We start from the raw sequence: 23,740 nt of genomic DNA, 5'->3' as shown, positions 1-23,740 counted from the left end.
AAATCATGGTGTGTATAGATTTTTTCTTTCATTCTGGGCCAGGCCTATTGCAGATCCTTGATAAATATTATACATGTGGATGATGCTATTACACAAGGAAGATGTAGTCTTGAGCCTCAGACAACTCCCATTGAGGATCAAGGAAGTGAAGGCTTTCCTCCCACACACCCTCTCACTGCTCTGGGTCAAGAGGGATGCATCGGACTGGCCCCTACAGCAACTATGCCATGTCTCCTGGCAATGTCCTTTGGTTAAGAAGGCTCCCTGTCCCTCAACTCAACAAGCCTGTCACCCTCGTGGGAATTCTTTGCAGGAGACCCATGCGATGGAAGTCCACAAGCATCTCAGAGGACGGAGGTCAATGGAAGTAGCCAGAAGATTCCAAACATTAGCTCACATGCTCAGGCTTACTCTCAGGGAAGAACCCTCTCGTCTGAAGTCAGGAACAGTTGTCCAAGGAGCTGCTGGTCCAGCCAGTCATGCACAACCACAATCAGTCCTAAATGTTTTACTTAAGGATTTACATTCAACTCAGGGGCTCAAGTAGCCAGATAACAATGTTTACAACAATGTTTACAAATGACATGAGTTCTGGAGAAAACAGGCAGCGTTTGTTTAAAGTCGAGGCTGCCCGCATCTCTGGCTCAAGTCAACAGTTAGGATGAGCGTGGGCCTATGGACAGGTCATAAACAGAGACCTCAGCTGAGGGGAAAAATATTTCTCTACCACGTCTTCTTTTCTAGAGGGACAATGGCAACATTCTAAATGTGATTCATTTCTGAAGAGCTTTGTATTTAAGGAGCCCAAATGAAATAAGTTCCCATTCTACAGGTAGAGAAAGCTAAGTCCGTAGTTCTCCATGAAGCCCGGGACTGTTCGGATACTGGGACCTGCTGGAAGGGAGTGTGTGGACCCACATTGGTCAGATGGTGGTCTTCAACCAGAATTGTAGTTAAGTCTCCTTACTGGATAGACCCTGAGCCTGCCTAGTTTATATTCATTTCAATGCCACAAGGCAAATATTAGTTTTTAAAACTCATTACATTTTAAATACCAAAACTGAGATGCAAAATTTACAAAGAAAGCTATCTTCTAGTATAAATGTGTGACCACGCTCCGGTACCTGCAGCCACCAACCTGGAGGTCTCTTATAGAGACGTAAGGAAAACCCTTGCTTCCTGGTCACTTCTTGGTGGTTCCCAGTTAAAGGGATTCCAGAGTAGTAACAACTTAATCTTCGTCTCCCTTCTGAGGGATAGGGGAAGAGATGGTCCACTGGCCCAGATGCTGGCCCAACACCTAACAGGGCTCCAGAGTCAGGTCCTGGATTCGCTCCAAGTTTTGAATCCTTGCCAATCAAAGGCCCACAGGGCGGGAGGGGAAGGAGTGTATATTAAGCATTTGATGACTAATATATACAACATATTTTTGGAAATGTTGGTTTCAACCTACTTAGGAAGCTGATGTGTGGCGCAGACCAAGAGTGGGTGTTGAGACCTACACCTCCCTTACGTGGGAGTTTTCCCCTCACAGGGAGCTGCTGCTGGGTGCTTGTGAGAAACTCTGAGCCCTCAGTGTGAAGAGGTGATTTCAATTAGTTTTGGGTTCTTTCCTCACTGTTGTTTTTCTATTGTGCATATCATTATCAGCTGAGGATTCATCCAGACTTTTCCCTGGGCTTCCTTGAGGTGTGTGGGCCACAACGCCTGTGTGGGTGGGTGAATAACCTTCCCACTCTGGGCAGCTGAGGGGTGCCAGTGTCCTCTCTCCCCTGGAGACCCCAGAGGACCCAACTGCTTCTTTCTGGCCCTTCTTCTGCCCCACTTCTGTTGCGAACTCACCCTCCGATCCATATGCCATCTTCTCTCTAGTTTTCAGGATAATCTTGGCCCCAATCAGTTCTTAATGAGGAGGTGAGGAGAAGCTGCTATGTTCACATTGTCTCCAGAGACTACTCCCATTTCTTTCCTTTGCTCTCCCCTCTCTTATCCCTCCTCTACGGAGCTCCTGTGGTGGGCAGAACAACGCCTGCCCCCACAGACGGCCACCTCCTAATCCCAAGAGCCTGTGGATCTGTCACCTTACAGGGCAAAAGGGACTTGGCAGATGTGACTAAGTTAAGGATCTTCAGATGAGGAAATGATTGTAGATTACCCAACTGGGTCCAATGTAATTACCAAGTGGGCGGCAGGAAGGCCAGAGCCACAGAGAGAGATGTGATGATGGAAGCAGAAATGGGAGAGTGAGAGAGAGACAGAGACAAACAGAAAGAGAGAGGGGTGCCTGGGTGGCTCAGTCGGTTGGGCATCTGCTTTCAGCTCAGGTCATGATCCCAGAGTCTCAGGATCCAGCCGCACATCAGGCTCTCTGCTCGGTGTGGAGTCTATTTCTCCCTCTTACCCCATTCGTGCTCTCCCTCAAATAATAAAAATGGATAAAATCTTAAAAGAGAGAGAGGGAGAGACAGAGAGAGACAAAGAGATTGACAAACAGAGAGACAAAGAGAGACACAGAAAGAGAAAGACAGAGATAGACAGGCAGAGAGACTGGAAAATGGTCCTCTGCTGGCTTTGAAGATGGAGAATGGGGCCACAAGCCAGGGAAGGCAGGTGGCCTCCAGAAGCTAGGCAAGGCAAGGAAGGGGATTCTCTCCTAGAACCAGAGGGAATCAGCCCTCCCAACTCCTTGATGTCAGTCCAGTGCACCCCATGTTGGACTTCTAACCCTCTGAACTGTAAGATAACACATTTGTGTGGTTTGAAGCCCCTGAGTAGCAATCATTTGCTACAGCAGCAATAGGAAACTCATACAGCCCCAATAACAAAGGTAGAGGGTGCAAATGTTGGAAGCAGGGAATGTGATGGGTGGAGGGAGCTCTACCAGGGCCTATAGCCTCCACCGCTCCTCGCCTCCCCTAGCCAGTGTGGCCCTGGCCTTGGCCCTGGCTCTGCACCAGCAACTGTCAGCATCTGCCTCTCTCTGACCTGCCCCAGACCTACTTCCCTGCAGACAGCGCCTCTCCTCCCGCTGGGCCAAACTTCCAACAAAGGTCACGAACAGCCTCCCTCACCCCCTTCTCCTCTGGCCAAATCTCCTTCTGGGCAATGAGAAGAGGGGTACCCTAGTTTAGATGTCAACAACAGAGGGTCAGAGGCAACCCACAAACCTGGGTTAGATGCCTTTCATTCAACATCCTGGGGGCGAAAAGCAAGTTCACAGATATAATTAGCATGGAAAACGAGCGCTAAGCATTACGGCCCAGCCACTGCCCTGGATGCAAATGTCCATGTCAGAGAATCTGCCTGTCCTAAAAAACAAAGACTCAGATTCACAACCTAAGGTATGTGACCTTTAGAAAAAACACCTGCACCTACCTCTTGCCCTTGTCATGACAGGAACCAAAGTAAACACTAGCTTCCACATTTCCTCTTATGAATAATTGTGGTATTATTGTTCACCCTCTCTTAAGCACCTTAAATGTTCTAAGAGAGTGCCTCATGTGAAACAAGATTCAGGGCTGTCCTGAGGCCATCAACCGGGGGAATGCCCAGGAACATGACAATGTAAGTGGACAACCTAAGAGGCAGCCAGGTGGAGTGGATGATGCTGACCACCAGCGGAGGCGGTGACACCATCGCTCTGCCACCCGTGTGTACCTTGGCCAAAAACAGAAAAATCACTGGAAGACAACAGTTTCTACATTTCTCCATTGAAAACTTTGCTGGCAATAGCTCGCATCTCCTCAAAGAAGAGCTGGGCTTCATCAATTCCCATACAGAGGACATTTTAATAATCATGGATCAAATTGGGAGACATTTTTTTTTTTCTGATGTGAAAAGATAAGCAATGCCTGCCAGGAAATCTTCCGGGGGCCATGAGCCCCAGAGAAAGACGCTCCTCAGATCTTTCCAGTATCTTTGACATTTCAGAATGCACACATATGAAATAAGCCAGCCACAAAAGGACAGATATGGTATGATTCCTCTTCTATTAGGTCCCTAGAGCAATTCATAGAGGCAGAAAGTAGCATGGTGGTTACCAGGGGCCAGACAGGAGGGAATGGCGAGTTTTGGTTTAATAGGTATGGTTTTCAATTCTGGAAGATGAAGAAAGTTCTAGAGAAAGGATGGTGGTGATGGCTGCACAACAGTGTGAGTGTACTTAATGCCGCTCAACTCTACTCTTAAAAATTGCTAAAGTGGCAAATTTTATGTTACGTGAGTGTTACCACCATAAAATAAACCCCTTACCCCCCACACCTACACACCGCAATTCTATGACATCCTGTGTTCTCACACCGAACCATAGCGATAAACACCTAAAAGGTTTCCCTTGGGCGATTGCTTTCATGGGCTGCAAAGAAGGCAGAGGAAAGGCATGTCGTGGAGCACCCAGCCCCCGAGGACAGCACTGCCCCTGGGAGGCAGGCGAGCCCAGCTGCCCCTGAGAGGACAGGGCTGCACGGGGTTGGCCCACGAGGAGGCGCTACCTTGTCTGAAAGTGCTGCTCCAGATCACAGCGCTGCAGGACCTCGGTGCAGTAGTCCGAGAACGGGCAGGTCACCAGCAGCTTGTCGAGGAGCTTGTTGACCAGAATGCTGGACCTCTTGCAATGCTGCAGCATCACCGGCTTGCGGTCCACAGGGCAGAAGTCCTTCTCCACCAGGAAGCTGGTGAGGCACAGGGTACAATACGTATGTCCACAGGGAGTGTCCAGAGGCTCCAGCAAAGCTTGCAGGCAGATGTGGCATATGAGGTCATCATCCACATCTTCGGTGTAGGTGTAGAAGTGGTTCTCCTCGGGGGAGTGGGCTTGGCCACATACCACACACGGGGGAGCAGGGCTGGGATCAGGGTGACAGGCGGGGTCTGGCTGGCTCATGGTCAACGGGGGAGATGGTCTGACAGGAAATTGGCCCAGGAAAACGGGACGTCCTCAGGAGTAAATCAAGATCTTCTAGGAGCCATCCATAGACCTGAAAGAGAGTAAGACAGCTCATCTTCGTTTTCACGGCCACCTAAAGGCTCCACTTTCAATGAACTTGAGACTCTGCCACCAGTGGGCAGGGAACCGAGCCGTGATTCAGAAGGCCAGGGCTCGCTGCCCACTCTGGTGACTGACATGACCTTGGGCAAAGGACCTTGCCTCCTTATTCCTCAGTTTACCATCCATCCTAGTGGCAATAATATTTACCTTTAGGGTGCCTGGGTGGCTCAGTTGGTTAAGCGACTGCCTTCGGCTCAGGTCATGATCCTGGAGTCCCGGGATCGAGTCCCACATCAGGCTCCCTGCTCAGCAGGGAGTCTGCTTCTCCCTCTGACCCTCCTCCCTCTCATGCTCTCTGTCTCTCATTGTCTCTCTCGCAAATAAATAAAAAAAAAAATCTAAAAAAAAAAAAATAATATTTACCTTTAATATCCTCACGTTGGGGTGGGAAAAACCATTGGGGACTATCTGGGAAATGCCTAGAGGAACTCAGAAGAAATATGCCCTAAGAAACATAAATTGTATTAATTTAATAAAATGAATTAATAAAATTCAATTAGACCAGTGATTTATAAAATGCTCTGTCAGGGAGTGCCTGGGTGGCTCAGTCGGTTAAGCGTCTGCCTTCAGCTCACATCATGATCCCAGGGTCCTGGGATCGAGCCCCGCATCGGGCTCTCTGCTCAGTGGGGAGTCTGCTTCTCCCTCTCCCTCTGCCTGCCCTCCCCTTGCTTGTGCTCTCTATCTCTTTCTCCCTCTCTCATTCTGTCAAATAAATAACTAAATCTTAAAAAAAATAAAATGCTCTGTCAGATCGGGACAAGAAGAAAAACAGTTAACCCTCTAATGGCTTTCTCTTATCTTTCTCCCCAGCTTTCTCTAAAACTCAGAAAATGTAGGACATCAGAGCCTTTGACTAAATCATCTGAGAAGAAATGAGAGCTGCTGAGTCTGTTGTATTTTTACTGTGGTGAGAGAACGTTTTCGTCCGTATGCACGTCATCCACTCAGTCAGTCACTTAGTGGTCACGTGGGCTCTGGGGCTGCACTGCCTGGGTTCGAATGCCACCGCCGCTGTGGGCCAGTGATTGAATCCATATCTGTAAAAGGAGAATAACAATAGCCTACCTCCTAGGATTGCTGTGAGGATGAGATGATATATGAGACATAAAGCTCTTACAGTTGTACCTGGAATACAGTAAGTGCTCAGTCAATATCAGCTACTATCTTTACATGTGTTTGTACCGAATTCATTTGGTCTGCCGTCTAGCTCAATTGACCTAGAAACTGAAAGCTATAGTTCCTATAAGGGGTCTTTTGGCTTTGTTTTAATAGTGCTCTTTTGTTTAATTATATATATATATATTTCAAACGAGTGGAATACTATAGGAGTCCAAATAATGGAGGTTTTAACATTCCTGATTAATACCTGGAAGCATCTTGGAATCATTCAATAGATATGTTTTGAGTACCAGCTCTGAGCTGGGTAGTAAGCTGGGTGTGGAGGAGACCTTCAGGAGAGCTCTCAAGGACATGCCCTTGCTCTCCTGGAGTCCCCAGTCCAGGGGAGGCAGGCGCGAGCACAGGTAACTGGCAAGCCCGCGTGACAAGTGCAAACAGAAGCGTGCGCTAGGTGCATGCTTAAGAATCCCGCACCCTCCCTCACCCACCGCCCCCTCAACTTTCTTCAATTTGGAAAGTAAATGAAAAGACCTTAGGCATTCCACAAGAACATAAAGACACACGGAGAAACTAACAGGAACCCTGCTGCATTTGGAAATGGCACGGCATTCCTAAACCACGTTCCATCCTTTTTCTTTACCAAATGAAGTCCAAGGTTGTTTGTAGGAGCATAGCCTTATCTCAAAAAGAAAATACATTGACTTCAAGCTCTCTCTGGGTCAGCTTCATGTTTACATTTCCGGACTGCGCTCATACGCCTGAAAGAACACTCTGGTCAAGAGGTTGAGGTAAAATGCCCCGAATGTGAAAACACTCAGAAATCGTAACATTTTATTTAGCATCAAAAGAGACCACAGCAGGCTAAGGTAGAGAGTGCAGAAGGGGGTGAAGTTGTTTCTAGCCAAATTTCATGGAAACAGACACAGCTGCTATGTGTCCTCAAGGCTGATAGAAGGCACTGGAACCACACAGGAAATGCTTTAAGTGGCATGAAAAAAAAAAGTCAAAAAATCAACATGAAAACGGAAATGGGCCACCCGAAAGATGATCATCCACTACAGGGAAAAAAGTGCACATATTTTGAACTTTGACAAGAGTTTGGTCAAACACTCCCACGTGTCTGGGTCCTGTCCATTCTTTCTCATTGTGCTGTACTCGAAAGTGACAGGAATGCAGTTGTAGCTCTGGTCGTGCCACCGAAAAAACAACTTCACGTCTCTGGGCCCTGCCTGGAAATGTGAAATGGTGGAGCTGAACCAGACGTTTGGGTTTTCAGACTGTGTTCTGGAAAGTGGCAGATGCTTCAGTGTCTTCCAGGGGAGGGAAGATGGGAAGGCAGTTTGGGTAGAGCTGTGCCCACTTCTCCACCCTACCCAGTCCCAACTCCATTTTGATGTGTTTCTGACACGTCAGTTTCCTTATAATATTCTGTTGGAAGAAACCTCGCTTTAAAAAAATAAATAAAGGAAAAGAAAAAAAAGCAAGCCACCAGACCGATACTACAAAGTCCCTTTCAGAAACAGAGTTCTAGGATTCCGTGCTAACAAAGCAGAGGATTTTGCTTTGTTTTGGGTGGTCAGCTTCTGGGAGAATCTTTTTTTCTTTGCTTTCTAACAGTTTTTGAGCATTTACCATGTGCCCGGCACTGTCCTGGGGGCCTTCTATAGACTATGTTATTTAATCCATGCAAATCCCCAGGGCTGTTGGGTTTTGTTTGTTTTCTTTTAATAGATGAAGAACTAAAGTGTGACAGGGAAGTAACTTGCCAGTTTTCACCAAAAAAGAAACAAACCATAAAGTGGAGCTGACTCCAGGTTCTGTTCCTAACCATTTCGCTATGTTGTGTCCAGGCATCTTTCCTGATCAAGACTAGTCAGAATGGAACCAGCCGAATATAAGAGCCCCAAGAAATTAGGTTTAAAATCTCTTTAGGCCCATTGCTAATAGGCTTTTCCAAGGCTCTGTTTAAAAATATTCTTTCCCTTTACTGACCGCTAGAATGCCCAAGACCGAATGAATGGAATGGGGAATGGGCAAGCAAAAATGGTGGGTTCTAGCTCCAACCCCAATTCTTTTTTCTTTCCTTTTTTTGTTTTTCTAAGAGAAATTTGAATTCCCTGGCCCTTGTCCATGTGAGTAGACCAGATTCCTAACATAATATTAACGTAAACACTCCCGTATATATTTTCCAACTTGCTTTAGACTAAATAAAGCCTAAATGAACAGACACAGATTATGAGAGAATTGCAACCCCCCCAAAAAAAGCAGTTTAGGCTCTAAAGAAAGAACTAGGTAGACTTTAAAAAATATGATTAATATTATTTGAGGTTTCTTATTTCCAGTTTACGTCTCATAAACATGTATGATGTATCATGTTTTTAAGACATGTATGTGCCTTGCTGAACTGATAAGAAATTATCTAAAATCATTATGGCTTAAAGGTAAACTCTTTTTTCTTCTAAAAGCAAGTGAGAGGGCCCGTCAGCTTTGAGTCCATTCATGTCCCTCAGTGTGCCAGCCTTCAGGCCCCCTGGCCCTGGCTGAGGCAAGGCGACAGAGCTGCAATATGGCTTTCCTGCAGTTTGGAGAAAGAGAAGGGAAGTCGATTCCCTCCTGTGTGTGTATGGGGCACGGGGGTGAAAATCGTACACTTCCTTCATAGAAACCTATTGTGGTTTAGGAATGATCTTTTCTGTCTCTCCTGTGATTCGTGGTGCAACAGAAGCCCAAGGTGACTTTGAGAGGGACATGCAGCCCACCAATGTAGCGGTGAGAAGGGCCAGGAAAAATAGAAGTCTCCATCTGGGTCCTTAGTTCCTGCTTCCTTTCCCGCCAGTTTATGGTCACACCCAGAATTTGTACAGAAGTTCTTCTACCTAACTTTCAAATTCTAAGCTTCTCTGGCTGACAACAAAGCCACATTCCAGAGCCAACGTGAGTCAGCTCTGTCTGCGAGGTCCTTAGAGGTCATATGTATCCTGTCACTTGCACTAAAAATCCAAAAGTCTTAAGAACAAACATATTTTCACATCTTAAAGAAGAAAAAAAAAAGGAACAGCCTTTGGGATACAAACTGTTTGGAAGTGGGAACCCACCAGAACAATGGGGTCCCTGGTGTGCTCGTGTCCTGCTAATTCTCCTTTAAACGCACACTGGTTTTGCAGAAAATGGTTACCTGAGGATAAACCATACACTGCGCTGGAAAGACAATGGATAAACATGTCATTTGGCAGGCTGCACTGACAATGTCACATTTTCCTCCTCCTGAAAGGACAAGACTTGACCCCACAGCTCCTCTTGAATGGCTGCATGAGTCACAGTTTTCAAACGACAGTAATTGGACGGCATACTATTAAAAAGAATTCATCCTCATAGTCAATGGCAGTGTGTCCTGCATTGGGACTCTGACCTTGATAAAGATGAAACGTTGAGCCATAGACTCTTTGTGTTGAAAGGGACCTTGAGGGAAGGTCCCTAAATGAAACAGCCCTTTACTACCTTCTAAAATAGATCATCCTGCATTGGAGAGCTCTAACTACTAGGAGAACAGTCTCTAGATAGAACAAAAATTTGCTTCTCTAAAACTCACCTACCCCCTCCATGGGTGCCAGTATTCTCCTAGGAGCTATTTAGAATAGGTCATAGTCAAAAAAAAAAAAAAGAATATGTCAAATTCCCTAAGTCCTTTAATTATTGGAAGACACCCCATTTCCCACCCCTACCCCTCCAGGTCCAGCAGCCTTCGGCTATCTGGCATTCCTTCCAGCTTCCATATGCTCTGTGAGGCTGACCACTCTCCTCTGCAAGCTCCCCAATTGTTCGGTGTCCCTCCTCAAGTGTGTGGGTAGAATGAACCCCAAAACTCCAGGACAGAGTGAAATGGACTAGAGCCTAGGATGGCGTCTGTTTTCTCAAGCCATTGCTATCACTGCGGTCCTGGCCTGCCCTGAGCCAGACGCTGCCCTGAGGCCTGGGGAAAGCTCTTAGCAACTCCTGAGCACAGAAGGGGGAAGAAAGTCAAGGGTAATAAAGTAGAAAAGTAGCGGCTAGGAGCACAGTTTAGAAAATTCAAAGATATTTAGTGGCATTAGGTGGATTTATCTAAACAGAAATTCCTTAGTGGCTAAACAGTTGAGTATTAGAATCTGCAGTGTATAACCCGATCCCAAGAATGAGTGGTATTTGGGGCTCTGGATTCTCCCATTTGTCTGTAAGCATTCCTATATTTTGGTAAATCTTGCTGTTCTAAAATGTACTGACAAACTGAACAACAGGAAAAAATAGAAATGGAAACCATTTAAACACATGGCAAATCAGAGATCATTTTTTTCACCCAGAGCACAAACATCGATTAACACTCACCAACATCCCCCATAAATGAGAAAGTTAAAAAAGCGAGGCCACGGGCAGCCAATGGAAGGCCCATGAGATGAGCTGCAAGTCCCGAAGCTCTGGATGCTTCTCAAAAAAAAAAAAAGAAAAAGAAAAGAAGAGAAGAGAAAAAAAGACAGAGAAAAAAGCTGCATGAGTGCTGGAGAAGAAAGTGTCTGAGAAGGTGCCCTTGTCACCTGGGCCCATTAGGTGAGCAGTTCACTAAAGGGCTCATAAGCTGGAGGAAGAATTTGCTTCACGTGAGAGGAAAGAAGCATCATCTAAAGCAGGCCCCAAGATGATCACAAGATGATTGGATCCCGAAAGAGCTTTGTTTTGAGAGTGTGTCCGATAAGCGACAAGTGTTCTCTCCAGCAGGGACTCCGTGACCATGTAAACTGTGTGGGGCTCTGCCCTCCTATAGCTGGGCTGCTTCCGAAGTTCTGCTGACTTATTTAATGTTGCTCAGAATCTCCTAATCCATCTTCCTCCAACCCCAATGTTCTACATAAACACAATAAAGACTAAGAACCCCTCTGCTAGAGGATTTCTGAGGGAACTTTAAGCTTCAAGAAACTGAGCTTGAGGTTTTTTGTCATTGACGATACCTTGAAATTTGGATGAAGCTACGCAGGGCAAAAGGGTTGCAGAATTGGGTTCAAACTGGTCATTGAGGCCACACCTCAGTGCAGAGATCCCGGTCAGTCAGGAACACCATCCTGGACCGTGAAGCCCAGAAACGCACTCCTGTAGGAATCGAATGGACTAGCGCTGGGAAACTCTTCACCTTGGCGGCCTCATTTCTCTTTCCAAAATAATTATCAGCGGCGTGTTTGTTTAACCACTGCCCTGGCCCTGGCTGGAACTCCTAAATTAGATTATTGGCGGGGCGGGGCGGGGGGGGGGGGGAGTGATTGCCAAAGTTAGGGCAAGCTCTATCATTCTCTACTAAACAAAGTAAATTTATAATTACATTTTAAATTATAGATAATTAACACTTATCTATGCCTTGGACATAGAAATACATGATGGTAGTGGTGAAGCCTGCTGATTATAACTCTCTTTACCTATGTTTTGACCAATATTTCAGCCTCCACGTGGACAAGGAATTGCTCTATGAGTAGTGAGAGAAACCTGTGTGTATGAGCATCAGTTGGGGTGTGTGTGTAGCAGGTAAATGTTGGCCCCCTAAAATATCTTGCCCTGTCCTAATCCCCAGAACCTTATTAGAACAAAGGTCTATTATAGATAAATGTATAATTACATTTAAATTATAGATAGATTTTACAAATACCAACTGTGAACTAAGGGACATAAGAGGGTGGTCAAATGCTCTGTGGGCTATTCCTTAGCTTACAGACACATCAATAATAGGGGGGAATTAAGTGCTTTAGTGACCTGAATAAAAATTGTCACACATGGGATAAAAACTGTCTTTTAACCAAGAGGGTTTGAAGTGCAGGCTGAGGAGGCAGCGGTGCTATATACATTTGCAGAGGAAAAGGAGAGAGAACACAAAGAAGGCAGGTGCTTATGGACTGTTTCAAAAGTCAGGGTTAGGTCTGATCCTACTTCATATTGAAATCCATGATCTCCAAGAGGGAGCAAGCAATTCATTCATTGCATCTGTGAATGACACTAGCCTGCATGGTGTTGCAAACACTAGAAAGGACAGTAAAAATATATCTAAATGGTCTTTAAAGAGGTTGAAATTAAAGGAGAATTGAACTAAAAGGAGACAATGTCTGGAGTCAATAGCTAAGAACTCAGACAGAAAGTGGGAAGAACAAGGGAAGTGCTCAAGTGAAAAGAGTCCCAAGTGGCTAGCGGATCAGATGCAAGTTTTAGTAGCCCAGGGAAGATCTTTTACAAGCTGCTTGGAGAGGAGCTTTCCCTCTCTTGCCTGAAGACTTACCACTGCCTTTCGCCTGGGTATCATGGCACCCCTTTCCTACTTGGGTTTGTTTGTAAGAACTCTGTCCCAGAAAAAAATGTCTTCCCATCTCCTGGTCTACCAACACGGTGGAATGGAGCCGACCCCTTGCCAACAACAAAACTGAAGGCAGAGTATTTTGCATTGACCGAGGAGGGCTCTGTTCATGTAAATACTCGCCATGGGATCTTGGGAAGCGCTAATGTCAGAGGAGAAGCATGGAAAAGCAGGCTGACCTTCTTCCACCCAAGGCTGAAAAACAGATTCGGGAAATGCTTTTTTTTTTTTTTTTTTTCTCTTAACAGATAACCAAATTTTATAGAGGGAAAGACAAGGTGAAGGAAGATATTTGAATTCTCAACATTGTTTCTGCTGTGTTTTAATTCTATATATGTTCACCAATCACCTATGCCATGCCCAGCATTTGTCTTAAATTCTGTGGGAGCTCCCATAGGGAATTCAATTTTATCTTCAGTAAGTTTAAGTCTAATTAGAAAAATGGAACTTACATATAGAAAAAAATGTTAAAGCACTGCAAAAAAAATACACAATGAGTATGGCAAGGAGTATGATCCACCTACCCCCTCCACCACCACCCCCCACCCCCAAAAATAGGAGCCAGGGACAAGTTTTGGAGGAAAAGAGGTAAGAGAACAGTATAATGTGGCCCAGAATGGTCAGGACAGCTCATGGAATAGTTGGGTCTCAGGGCAGATCATCAAAGATTAATGGTATTTGGACAAGTGGGAAGAAATTACGGTAGGGGAAGAACCTGAGCAAATCCCCCAGTCAAGGAAGAGAAATATACATACTAGTGTTTGGTCACATGATGACCTGTATTTGAGATTTTAGAATGATTTATTAAGAAATCACAGGATTTGAGGTTGGGTAAGAATCTTAGATTCTCCCCAAGTATAGGAATCCTCTACAACAGCCTTACAGGATGGTCTATCAGCTTCTGCTTTAACAGCTACAATGATGGGGAGCTCATTAGTTTTCTGACAGCTGAATGCTTTCCTTTTGCTACTTGGACCTTTCAGTGTGACGTAGATCAATTCATTCCCTCAAAACATGGCAACCCCCCCTCCAAATTAAAGAGAGAATTGATGGTTTCTCTCTTGTCTTTTCTTTTTGTCTCTGGTACTTCCAGTTGTCTTCCTTGGTAGTCGAGGTGGTAGTAAATGGTCTACCCAGGATGCTCACTAGTTTGTTAAGGTCCCTTTGAAAACATGGCACCCAGAAGTGGACACTTATCCAGTTATGGTTTGATGGTTCAGTAGAGTTGTTGCTTCCTTATCCAAGATACTACTTGTCTTTTAAAGCAACGTAAGGTGGCCTTTACTGATTTGCTTTTGTTAGATACAATCACACTATTGACCGAAAAAACTCAATAGGTCTTTAGATCATAAAACACTTATTATTTTGCCTTGGACATAGAAATACATGATGGTAGTGGTGAAGGCTGCTGATTATAACTTTCTTTACCTATGTTTTGACCAATATTTCAGCCTCCACGTGGACAAGGAATTGCTCTATGAGTAGTGAGAGGAACCTGTGTGTATGAGCATCAGTTGGGGTGTGTGTGTAGCAGGTAAATGTTGGCCCCCTAAAATATCTTGCCCTGTCCTAATCCCCAGAATCTTATTAGAACAAAGGTCTTTGAAGATGAATTGAGTTAAGGATCTTGAGATGAGATCATCCTGGATTATCTAATTTACCTTAAATCCTATGACAAGTGTCTTCATTAGACCCAGAAGAAGAGAACACACACACATAAGAGAAGGTGATAGGAAGACAGAGGCAGAGGTTGGAGTGATGTAGCCACAGGCCTAGAAATGTCTGGAGGCACCAGAAGCTGGAAGAGGCAAAGAAGGATTCTCTCCTGGAACCTTTTGAGGAAACGAGGTCCTGCTAACACCTTGACTTCAAACTTTTGGCCTCCAGAACTGTGAGAGAATAACTTGTGTTGTTTTAAGCCACCAGGTTTATGGCGATCCGTTACAGCAGCCTTAGGAAACTAACACAGAAGGCTATGTATTTCCAGGGGCATTCCCCCAGGAATGGGGTAAACATCCCCAATGATCCACACCAATGCTTCTCTCCAGCGCTTAGGGATATGGAAAATATGTTGGGAATGGCTGCCACTTAGACTGCTCCATTCTTAAGGAGGCAGTTCTGCCCTTGTATAAAAATGTAATCATTTTCTTTTAATCCATTCCTAAGTTAGAATACAGATGTTTTCAGCGATGACGGGTAAGCCAAGTTTGCTAGGGCCCCTGGGGGGAAAAGACTGCAGAGAGACTAGCTGAGTGTGTGTGTGTTGTAGAGAACATAATACACATCTAACAAGGATACTGAATGAGGAATTTGAAAACACTAGGTGACTCATGTATTAATGTGAGTACTCAGGAGCCTAACCATGCAGTGTTCTAGTCAAAGAAGGCCACGTGACTGACAAAGGCAGTCATAAGCAAGTCATACAAATCATCTCCCAGATGGCAGTGACATATTTACACCTCGCCATCAGGCATGTGCTGTTGCCATGCACTGTGCCAAGATGCTATTAAAGAAAATTCTTGGAGAGTTTCCACTCTGCTGTTGGTGAAGTCTTTTGTGTGCCTATGACAAATGCATCAAACATAAGAAGTAAGTAAGAGTCACTGGAAAATAATGGTGGAATTTAAATCCACACATTCCAAGGCACAGATGAGTGATGTAAAAAACAACAACAACAACAGTGTCCCTGGTGAATTGGGCCAGAACCTACTCTGATGGTTGTCCTTGTGTAAAGTCAATCTACCACATCGAAGAGCATGGTTCCCAACAGCAAGGGGAAGAGGTTCTTTCAGAAAGGCAGAGGAAGAAGGGCAGGGATGAAAAGAATAGAAATGAAGAGATTCTCGTAAAAACTGAAAATCTCAAATTTGGAGGCCATCTTGTCTATTCCCTACCTGAAGCAGGAATCTCTTCTTTCTCCTCTTTTTAGAATATAGTAGAAAATAATAATAATTACTATTACTATTATTATTACTATTTAATAAACAATTCACTAGGTATAAGATCCTGTGCTGGGTACTTTACATATATTTTCTCATTTAATCATTATAATACTGCTATGCGATCAATATAACCTACATTTTATAGATGAATATATGTGTCGCTAAAGAAACACAAATTCTCTTTGGCCTTCATTCATTCATTTAGCAATGCATACCGGGCACATACAAATATACCAAATAAACAAATACACCAAAAAACAATCACCTTCAGTGACAGGGAAGTCAGTACCCCAAAAGGCAACCTACTGGATTTATGGACAGCTCTCATTCTTAGAAAATTCTTTCTTATATTGATCTGTGAGGCCTCTCCATGTAACTAAGCAATAGGTCACTGTGGTGTCTTTGTTCACTTAGAACAAAATGAGATAAGAGGAAATGGTGAGTGTAAGGGGTTTACAGGAGGCAACTGACATTCTTGGTTTCTGATTTCAGCTAAGTGCTGTTTTTATACTTAACAACTTGTCTGGTTTTCATGTTAACCCTTATTCTTTGGGGATCACAGATGGCTAAATCACATTAACCCAGAAAGAGAGATGTAGTCTTCCTTCCAAATAGTTTTGAAAAGCCCTTGATAGTTTGGAGGCACTGTCAGAGAACCATAAATGTGCCACCCACATAAAAGCAAGTCTACGCGATGCCAGCACATAAATATCAGGAATAGTTATGTGTCACCTCCAGGAGATCCATGAATACTGAGGTGATGAGGAGGACACATTTCAGAGCCTCTCTCATATGTCCTCTCTTGGCAGCATCTTACAAGAATGGCCTTTCAAGTAGTCAGAATCCCAGCAGCGGACCCTATTTTCTCCACTCCAACTGAGAAATTCACATCCAAAAGGGAGACACTGGAAGCCAGGAAGCTGGGCATCACTGCTCTGGGAGAACCCACTGTTCACTGACATCACAGAATCCTCCCGCCACAGGTCTGCTGAAGACCAGGCCTTTCGACGGGCAGCTACCCTACCATGGAGCTCCAAGATAAACAAGATCATCTTTGTTAACAGGTTTTCTTTCTAAACCTTTGGGGGTCTTTGGGGAAATCTGTTTTTCTCAAAGAGTCTTTGGCCCTCCACTGACTACCGTTTCCAACACTATTATGTCCAAACTGTAGCATGACCTGGTAAGTCAAACTTTAACCAATATAATAATTGTTTCCTCTACAGGCTCACCTTGGAGACAGTTCAGGTTCAGTTCCAGACCACCGCAATAAAGCGAGTATCACAATAAAGCAGATATCATAATAAAGCGAGTCAAGTGAATTTTTTGGTTTCCCAGTGCATATAAAAGTTTACATGCTACCACAGTCTATTATGTGTGCCATAGCCTTACGTCTAAAAAAGCGATGTATATACCTTAATTTAAAAATCCTTTATTGCTAAAAAATGCTAACCATCATCTGAGCTTCCAGTGAGTCGTAATCACTGAGCACAGGTCGCCATAACACATACAACAGTAATGAAAATTTTGAAATACTGTGAGAATTACCAAAATGTGACACGGCGACACGAAGGAGCAAATGTTGTTGGGAAAACGACACTGATAGACGTGCTGGAGGCAGGCTTGCCACAACCCTTCCATTTGTAAAAAAATGCAATATCTGCAGAATGCAATCAAGCCAAGTATGCCCGCATGTAACCAGACATACGCCCGTACTAACCTAACAAGGGTTACCATTAATTGAGCACCTACTGTATGTAGACCAGGCACTTTACATGAAACCATTTCATGTTTATTCCTTACAGCAGCACTGGGTTTGGGAAGTATTCCACTTTCCAGATGAGGCCACATGTGACAAAGAGGCACTAAGGGACTTACATTAATTACACGGTGGAACCGGGTCTCGGACCCAGATCTGTCTGATTCTACCTTCCTTTAAAAAAATAATACTAACAAGAGCTCGCATTGTGCCAGGAAGTGTTCTAAGCACGTTAGACATTTCACTCATTTCTTCCTCATAATAAGCCTATTTTCCAGCTGAGGTAAAGGGGGTTAAATCACCTCCACAGGCCACACTGCTAGTGTAAGGGAGCGCTGGCTTTTGAACCCAGGCAATCTGATGCTATTCTAAAGAAAAGGCAAATAGACAAGGAAACGGATGGGCAGGGAGGCTGAGGTTCTTCCCCAGGAACCCCTAAGCACGTCAGTAGTAGGGTTGAGGTTGTGAACCTCTGTCCTCAATCTGCTCGTGAGTGATGAAAACTTGCCTTAGCTTTTCAGGGTACGGTGAGACTTAGAGGAGCCTGGGAACACTTCTGCTCTTACGCAATGCCTCAAGGTCATCCAACGGCATGGGATATTCCATGAGTGAGGCAATCACCTCCAAGGGAGCCACAAGCCTCCCCAGCGCAGGGCAGTCTCCCAACCGGCCACCTCCTCCTCGTCCTGGTGACTTGGCACGGCAGCTCACCAGGCTGCGGCCAAGGGTGTTTATCTGCTAGACTGGAGGAATCCAGGCACCCAGTCTGCCCTGGAGAGAGAGCACAGTTGAAAGCAGAAAGGGCCGCCTGCCAAGTCAGATACAGCAAATGACAACAGGACATTCCCCCTGCAGGCCTGCGGAGGACCACATTTGGTGGGCCTACTGTGGCATGAGGGCTTTGGGGCAGGAAAAGGCAGGAGGAACAGCAGTGGCCAGCAACTCCTAAGCGTGTCTGGGAGCTGGCAGAGACTGGTCTGCCTGGCTTGTGTGACACAGTTTAAGCTCCTGCCTCCTGCTTGTTTTCTTTCTCTGAACTGTTAACGTTGGAGTTAATTATGTACAATTAATAACTATAACAAGAACTATCAAGGTTCCTAATGATTGCAACCACAGAAGATCTTTTATCTTTGTAGGGTCAGACTATCTCTGCCAAGCACCCAGGAAAATTCCTTTAAGAACGGACTGCACCTTTACTTGGCGCCCATGTAAAGCCAGACATTGGTCGCCCGACGCTCTCAGCATGTTACCTTACTTACATCTCATGGTCACTTCGTATCATAGGGATTGTCTCCTCTTTACTGATGAAGAAACTGAGGGTCTGGGGTGCCTGGGTGGCTCAGTCGTTAAGCGTCTGCCTTCGGCTCAGGTCATGATCCCAGGCTCCTGGGATCGAGCCCCGCATCGGGCTCCCTGCTCCGCGGGAAGCCTGCTTCTCCCTCACCCACTCCCCCTGCTTGTGTTCCCTCTCTCGCTGTGTCTCTGTCAAATAAATAAATTCTTTAAAAAAAAAAAAAAAGAAACTGAGGGTCTGAGAAGTTGAGTAACTTGCTCATGAATGTAAATGGAAGACATTGTATGTTTTCCAATCAGGCCCTATTTATTGTCACTTGAACCGAGAGATGGCGTAAGTACAGGCAGGGAACCACTGTGGGTCTTTCACCCCTTTGGACAATACTTGTGTGTAAATTATCCAAGAGACCAAGTACATTCTACATAACCTGGCTCTGGATTCCAGTCTCTGTAATTTTTTTCCTTTCTTCTATCTGGGGGCATAGCACGCCCAGCTTTGTTCCTTTAGTAGCCAGGGACCCTGACATACAGTGACGAAATGATGTATTTAGTCATAACTTCACTACTGTGCAAAGAGCTAACAGACCGTGGTAACCCAGAGGGAATACATCTTGTGGAGAGGTTTGTGACTTTAAAGACACATTTCTCTCCAGAAAGATTCAGGATCGAAGAGATCTTTTCGTTTCTTCTACTGACAAAGCTCTGAATCAAGTGAGAAGACTAGAGGGGACAACCTCGTAGCCACCAACCAAACACACCATTTGGGGGAAAAGAACAGACAAAGGTCAGGGAGAGTACAATACAAGGCTCCAAGGAGGGAGAGAGAAATTGGCAACAAGGCCCGGGCGGATTTCTAGTGGTAAGAAGCAAAGGTCTGAGAGAAAACTTTTCTCAGCTTGTTTCAATTTTTCCTTCTGGAGGGTTGACACACACCTTGAATTTCAGGGCGGATGAATAGGAGCGTAACTCCTAACAGGCTATTCCTTTGCAAAGATCTTTGCGAACTGATATCTCAGAAAAGTGACTGATGAAGGAATCCAGAATGAAATGTCCCCTGGCTGGTTCATTTCTCCCTCTACAGTTTCCAGCTCATCCTAGCAGGGGACTGGGTTTATTTTCCTTTCTCTAAGGACAGTGCTGGCTGTGGAGTGTGGCTCTTGGGCTGTCAAGAGCAGAAGTAGTACAGGCTGCGGGATCAGGATTAAGAAAACAACAATGGATCCTACAGGTAAAATTACTTAAAAAAAAAAAAAAAATGTCAGGCCCTGGAAAAAAAAGTCTTCGGTATATTTGCTATTAAAAGAGAAAAAAAAAAAAAAAGTGGAAGAATTGGAAAAAAATTAAAAATCAGACCTGAAGTTACATTCATTCTCCAATGTTAAGCATGGAGGAAATAATCTTTACTTTAACCAAAGGTCAGCAGGCAGCCAGTTCAGGTCTGGATGTAAACAGTTCTAATCCGGACTGCAAAGTGGTTTTTAAGAGCGTCAACAAAGAACAAAGAAAACAGTAGACTTTTTTAGAGAAGAAAGAGGGAGGAAAATGAGTGCAGGGCTTCTGAGGAGGGCAGCAGAAGTTACCCGTCTGAGGACCGCACTTCTGGGGGGGAAAAAATGTAAGGTCATCTCACAGGTTCAGATGGAAATTGCCTCTGGTGAGACAAATGCAGAGAAGTAAGGCCAAATAAGGCAAATGAGGCAAAAATAAGGCAACTCTGAATTCATTCGGCGCTGGCCACCCAACCCCCATTAAGCGGGCTGAACAGGTCTGAACCTTTGAGTTCAGTTTCAGAAAAGTCTCCACCGCACTCCACTCCAGGGTTAAAAAAAAAAAAAAAAAAAAAATCAGATCAACTTCCTAGACAAGCAGCGGCTGGCTTAATGATTAAGAGAAACAAAAAGGATTAAATATCTGGCCTGGGAGAATTTTCCTGTGCCACCAAAATGTCAAGGCATCTCTCTGCTCTTCCCTCTCAAAAGGGCTTCTCCCTGCGGGACACACACCCGGGCTAAGCCATTCAGCTTTTATTTTTATGTTCAAATTCCTCACTCAGATCCCTCAGGGGCCAGGCGTCCAAATGCCAGAAGAGAAAAATGGAGGGTTTCAACTCACCTTTTCGAGTGTGTGTCTGGGGCTCTCAAGGCAGCGGCAGCTCCACAGGTCCCATGCCTTGTGGGTGAATCCAGCAGCTCCTGGGGCTGCCAGAGCAGTGACCAGGCTCAACCCTGGTGCACAGGTGGCTAAGGAAGGAGGATGGCATTGGTTGGTCGAGAGCAGGAAATGTGTGACATCACAGGAGCCTCACAGATAAAACATTGCTGGGACTTTAGCTATTGAAACAGTCAGTATAGGTCCCGCCCACCTGTCATTTACCTGAATACCTGCGAGCAGGTAGGTGGCGTCTCTGTGCAGACAAATGAATCAGTTAGAGCAATTGGCAGATTGGAATTTACTTTCTTTCCTGAGCACAGCACGTGTCCAGCCCCGTGGACAGATCTGAACTTACAAGCCCGGTGGCTTCCGCGGCTCCCTCCTCCCACCCCCTCCCAAATAGCTGCCTATAAAAGAGGCAAAAAGGAAATTTAAATGCTGAGACAGTGTTTTGGTGGGCGTAAGAAAGAAGAGTGTGAAGATCGATCGACTGCTTGGAAAATATTTGAGAGTTCCCCTGGAATGCCGTTCTGAGTGGCATCCCTTTGAATCCCAAGTGCTTCTCTGTTCTGATACTAAAAATCAGAGGTGATGCTTCAAATTCATTAAAAAAAAAAAAATCTAAATATGATACTGGTTGGCAGTTTCAAGGTCGAGCTTTCAAACACTTTTTCCCCTACCCCCACCCCAGGGGGAGGACGGTGTTTTAATCCCATATTCAGGAGTTTGGAAAACTTTGGCCGTTCCTACCGCGGTCGTTAGTCACATGGACTTGACGGTTCCCTCTAAGCCTGCAATTAGGAGCAATTTAAATGATTCAGATTTGAATGATCGTGCAGTAATAAGGTGGCTTTGTCTGCTGAGTTAACAGCCAGGAAGAAGGAGTCAAGAATTGTTTCTGTCCCAAGCGTGCTGTGTGACCTTGGGCAAGTCACCGTGTTGCTTGAGCTCTTCCAGCAGGAAAAGACAGTAACGCCACAGAACCAGCTGGGAGCGCTTATGACTGACTGTTCAACCCTCTGGCATCTTCCAGACGATTGTAAACAACTCCCTTCATTGTACTTAAGCGCGGTGTATTTCTGTGGTCCCCATCCAGCATCTCCCGACGATTCCTTCATTCTCTGGAATGTGCTACCTGGGGAAATTGTGGGTTTTCCCTCCCAGGAGCTGGTTGCTCGCCCAGAGAGACATTTTTTTTTCCCTTGAAGAAAAAAAAATGTGGAAATTCCTATTCCCACCCTATTCTGTATCCCTCTTCTCCTGATGCTGGAAACCCTCCTGTTCCACGCAGTCTAACATTGCACCGCTTTAGCGGGTTTTGGTCGGTCCGTGGGTGATAGGTTGGCATCTTGGAGGAGCGGTGGAGGAAGAGGCATTAATGAGAGGGGGAGGGGGAGAAGAGGGAAGGAAGGAGGTCTTGATTCTGTTCTCTTGGCCTCAACTTTGGGCGCAGCCAGTAAAACGACCAGGGAGGGAAGGAGGAGAAATTCTAGTCAAGGGCACGGGATGCAGGGTGGGCTCTGGATACTTCACTAGGAGGAGAGCTGGTTCCTCTCCCCCAGCTGTCCCAGACTGCTCTACACTACCTTCCCCACCTGGGACCTGGGTGCACCTTGAAGAGAATGAAAAGCTTAAAAAAAAAAGAAATCCCCATTCACGTTTTTATCCCATAGAAACTAAGGTTGGTGTGGCCTCTTCTTTAGTGTTAACAACAACAGGAAGAGGCAAACCGTTTTCCATGTGGGCCATACGGGAAAAGTACCAGTCCCCCAGCTCATTCTCAAATGAGAAACATCAGCAAAACAAAGGCTTCTCCTTCACTTGGACAGGGTGTCCCCCTGGGCCCTGAAGAAGGGCAGGGCGAGCCACCAACTTGATAAATCATCTAGAAGGTCGAGCCTCCAGCAGTCTTGAGGCCACCTGCCTTTCCCGTGTGTCAATCATGCCTCACCTTCTTCTAGGGCCTCCAAGTCTGTCCCGGGAGAATGGAATCACAGACAGATTCTTTTGTTTTGTTTTTGTTTTTTTGTCTTTTTGGTGGGGGAGTTGTGTGTGTGTGTGGCGGGGTGGGGAGGGGGAGAATTTGTAAGAAGTGATGGTGCATAAAGCTTTATCCAAAGGCCTCCAGGCTATGGGGCTTCACTTGCTGTATTCATATACACTTGGCCTTCTGTATATATATGGCCTGATGAATAAAAATTAAGAACAAGAGTTGAAGCAGGAGTGGAATTCACTCCTTGGTGTGGTTGTATAAGTGAAGAGAAAGAGAAAAAGGCAGATATACTTTACACAATCAGACATCCTAAGTGAGATGCATCTTGGTACTCCAAGATTTAGAATAATCTCTAAAGGTTAAAAAAAATCAATATGGGCTTCCTTATTCCATTAGGGCTCTTGCATTGTTAAGGAAATGATATTTCTAAAGTACTGGTGAAAAGGTAGAAGTAATAAACATAAAAAGCTGACATTGAATAAGTGCTTAGTGGGTGTACTTACTGTTCTAAGCACTTTTTACATCAGTCCTATAGGTTAGGTACTATTTGCATTTAAAGCTGGGAAAACCAAGGCATAGGAAGACTGAGAACTTACTTAAGGGCAGTCCAGCCAGCAAGCAACAGGCCCAGAGCAGTTTTAACCAGTGGAAAGAAGGGGAGGAGAGTTTCTGATTTCATGCTCACCAGGCAACTTCTTGAACACTAATGAAGCTTCTTACCCATCCTTTATTCAGAAGGAAGTATCTTGTGGAGGTCGCCCTGGGGGTATAGTTTCTGGGAAAGAGTGTCTTCAGTTGCAAATGAATTATTAATCTGGTTTATACATAGATTATATATGTATAGAACATATACACAGATGCGTATTATTTATGCATATGGTTATGAGAAAACACATCCTGAATGCATCACTTAAAATCATCTTTTGGAAGTCAAACCAACCCCAGGAATGAAAGATCAACTTGAGGGGCCCCTGTAGAATGACTGGTTTCAGTGACATCTTTTACTGTTATTTCTCTCTATAACTTCAACAGTGTATCCCTTTAAAATCTGAACATCTTATCGGGACAGCCATAA

General features: G+C 45.0%; 1 protein-coding gene across 2 annotated transcripts in view; it reads right to left on the bottom strand.

Moving 5' to 3' along the window:
• The window catches only part of LNX1 (ligand of numb-protein X 1), a 116,391-nt gene extending 95,675 nt beyond the window's left edge, over positions 1-20,716 (bottom strand). Inside the window, exons 1-2 of one of the 2 annotated variants that reach the window (XM_021701701.2) lie at positions 20,634-20,716; positions 4,491-4,976 (exon numbers count right to left, since the gene is read on the bottom strand). In XM_021701701.2, the coding sequence (XP_021557376.1) occupies positions 4,491-4,882 (392 nt within the window). In that variant the 5' untranslated portion in view covers positions 4,883-4,976; positions 20,634-20,716. Of the gene's footprint in view, positions 1-4,490; positions 4,977-5,410; positions 5,453-20,633 lie in introns of those variants that run through there. The other variant, XM_021701700.2, reaches the window with a different exon arrangement.
• Positions 20,717-23,740: the final 3,024 nt, after the last annotated feature.

The sequence above is a fragment of the Neomonachus schauinslandi genome, chromosome 2, assembly GCF_002201575.2.
Source record: "Neomonachus schauinslandi chromosome 2, ASM220157v2, whole genome shotgun sequence".
In the NCBI taxonomy this organism is placed as follows: Eukaryota; Metazoa; Chordata; class Mammalia; order Carnivora; family Phocidae; genus Neomonachus; species Neomonachus schauinslandi.
The sequence above is the reverse complement of the archived record's forward strand: the minus strand, read 5'-3'. Positions and strand labels throughout refer to the sequence as shown.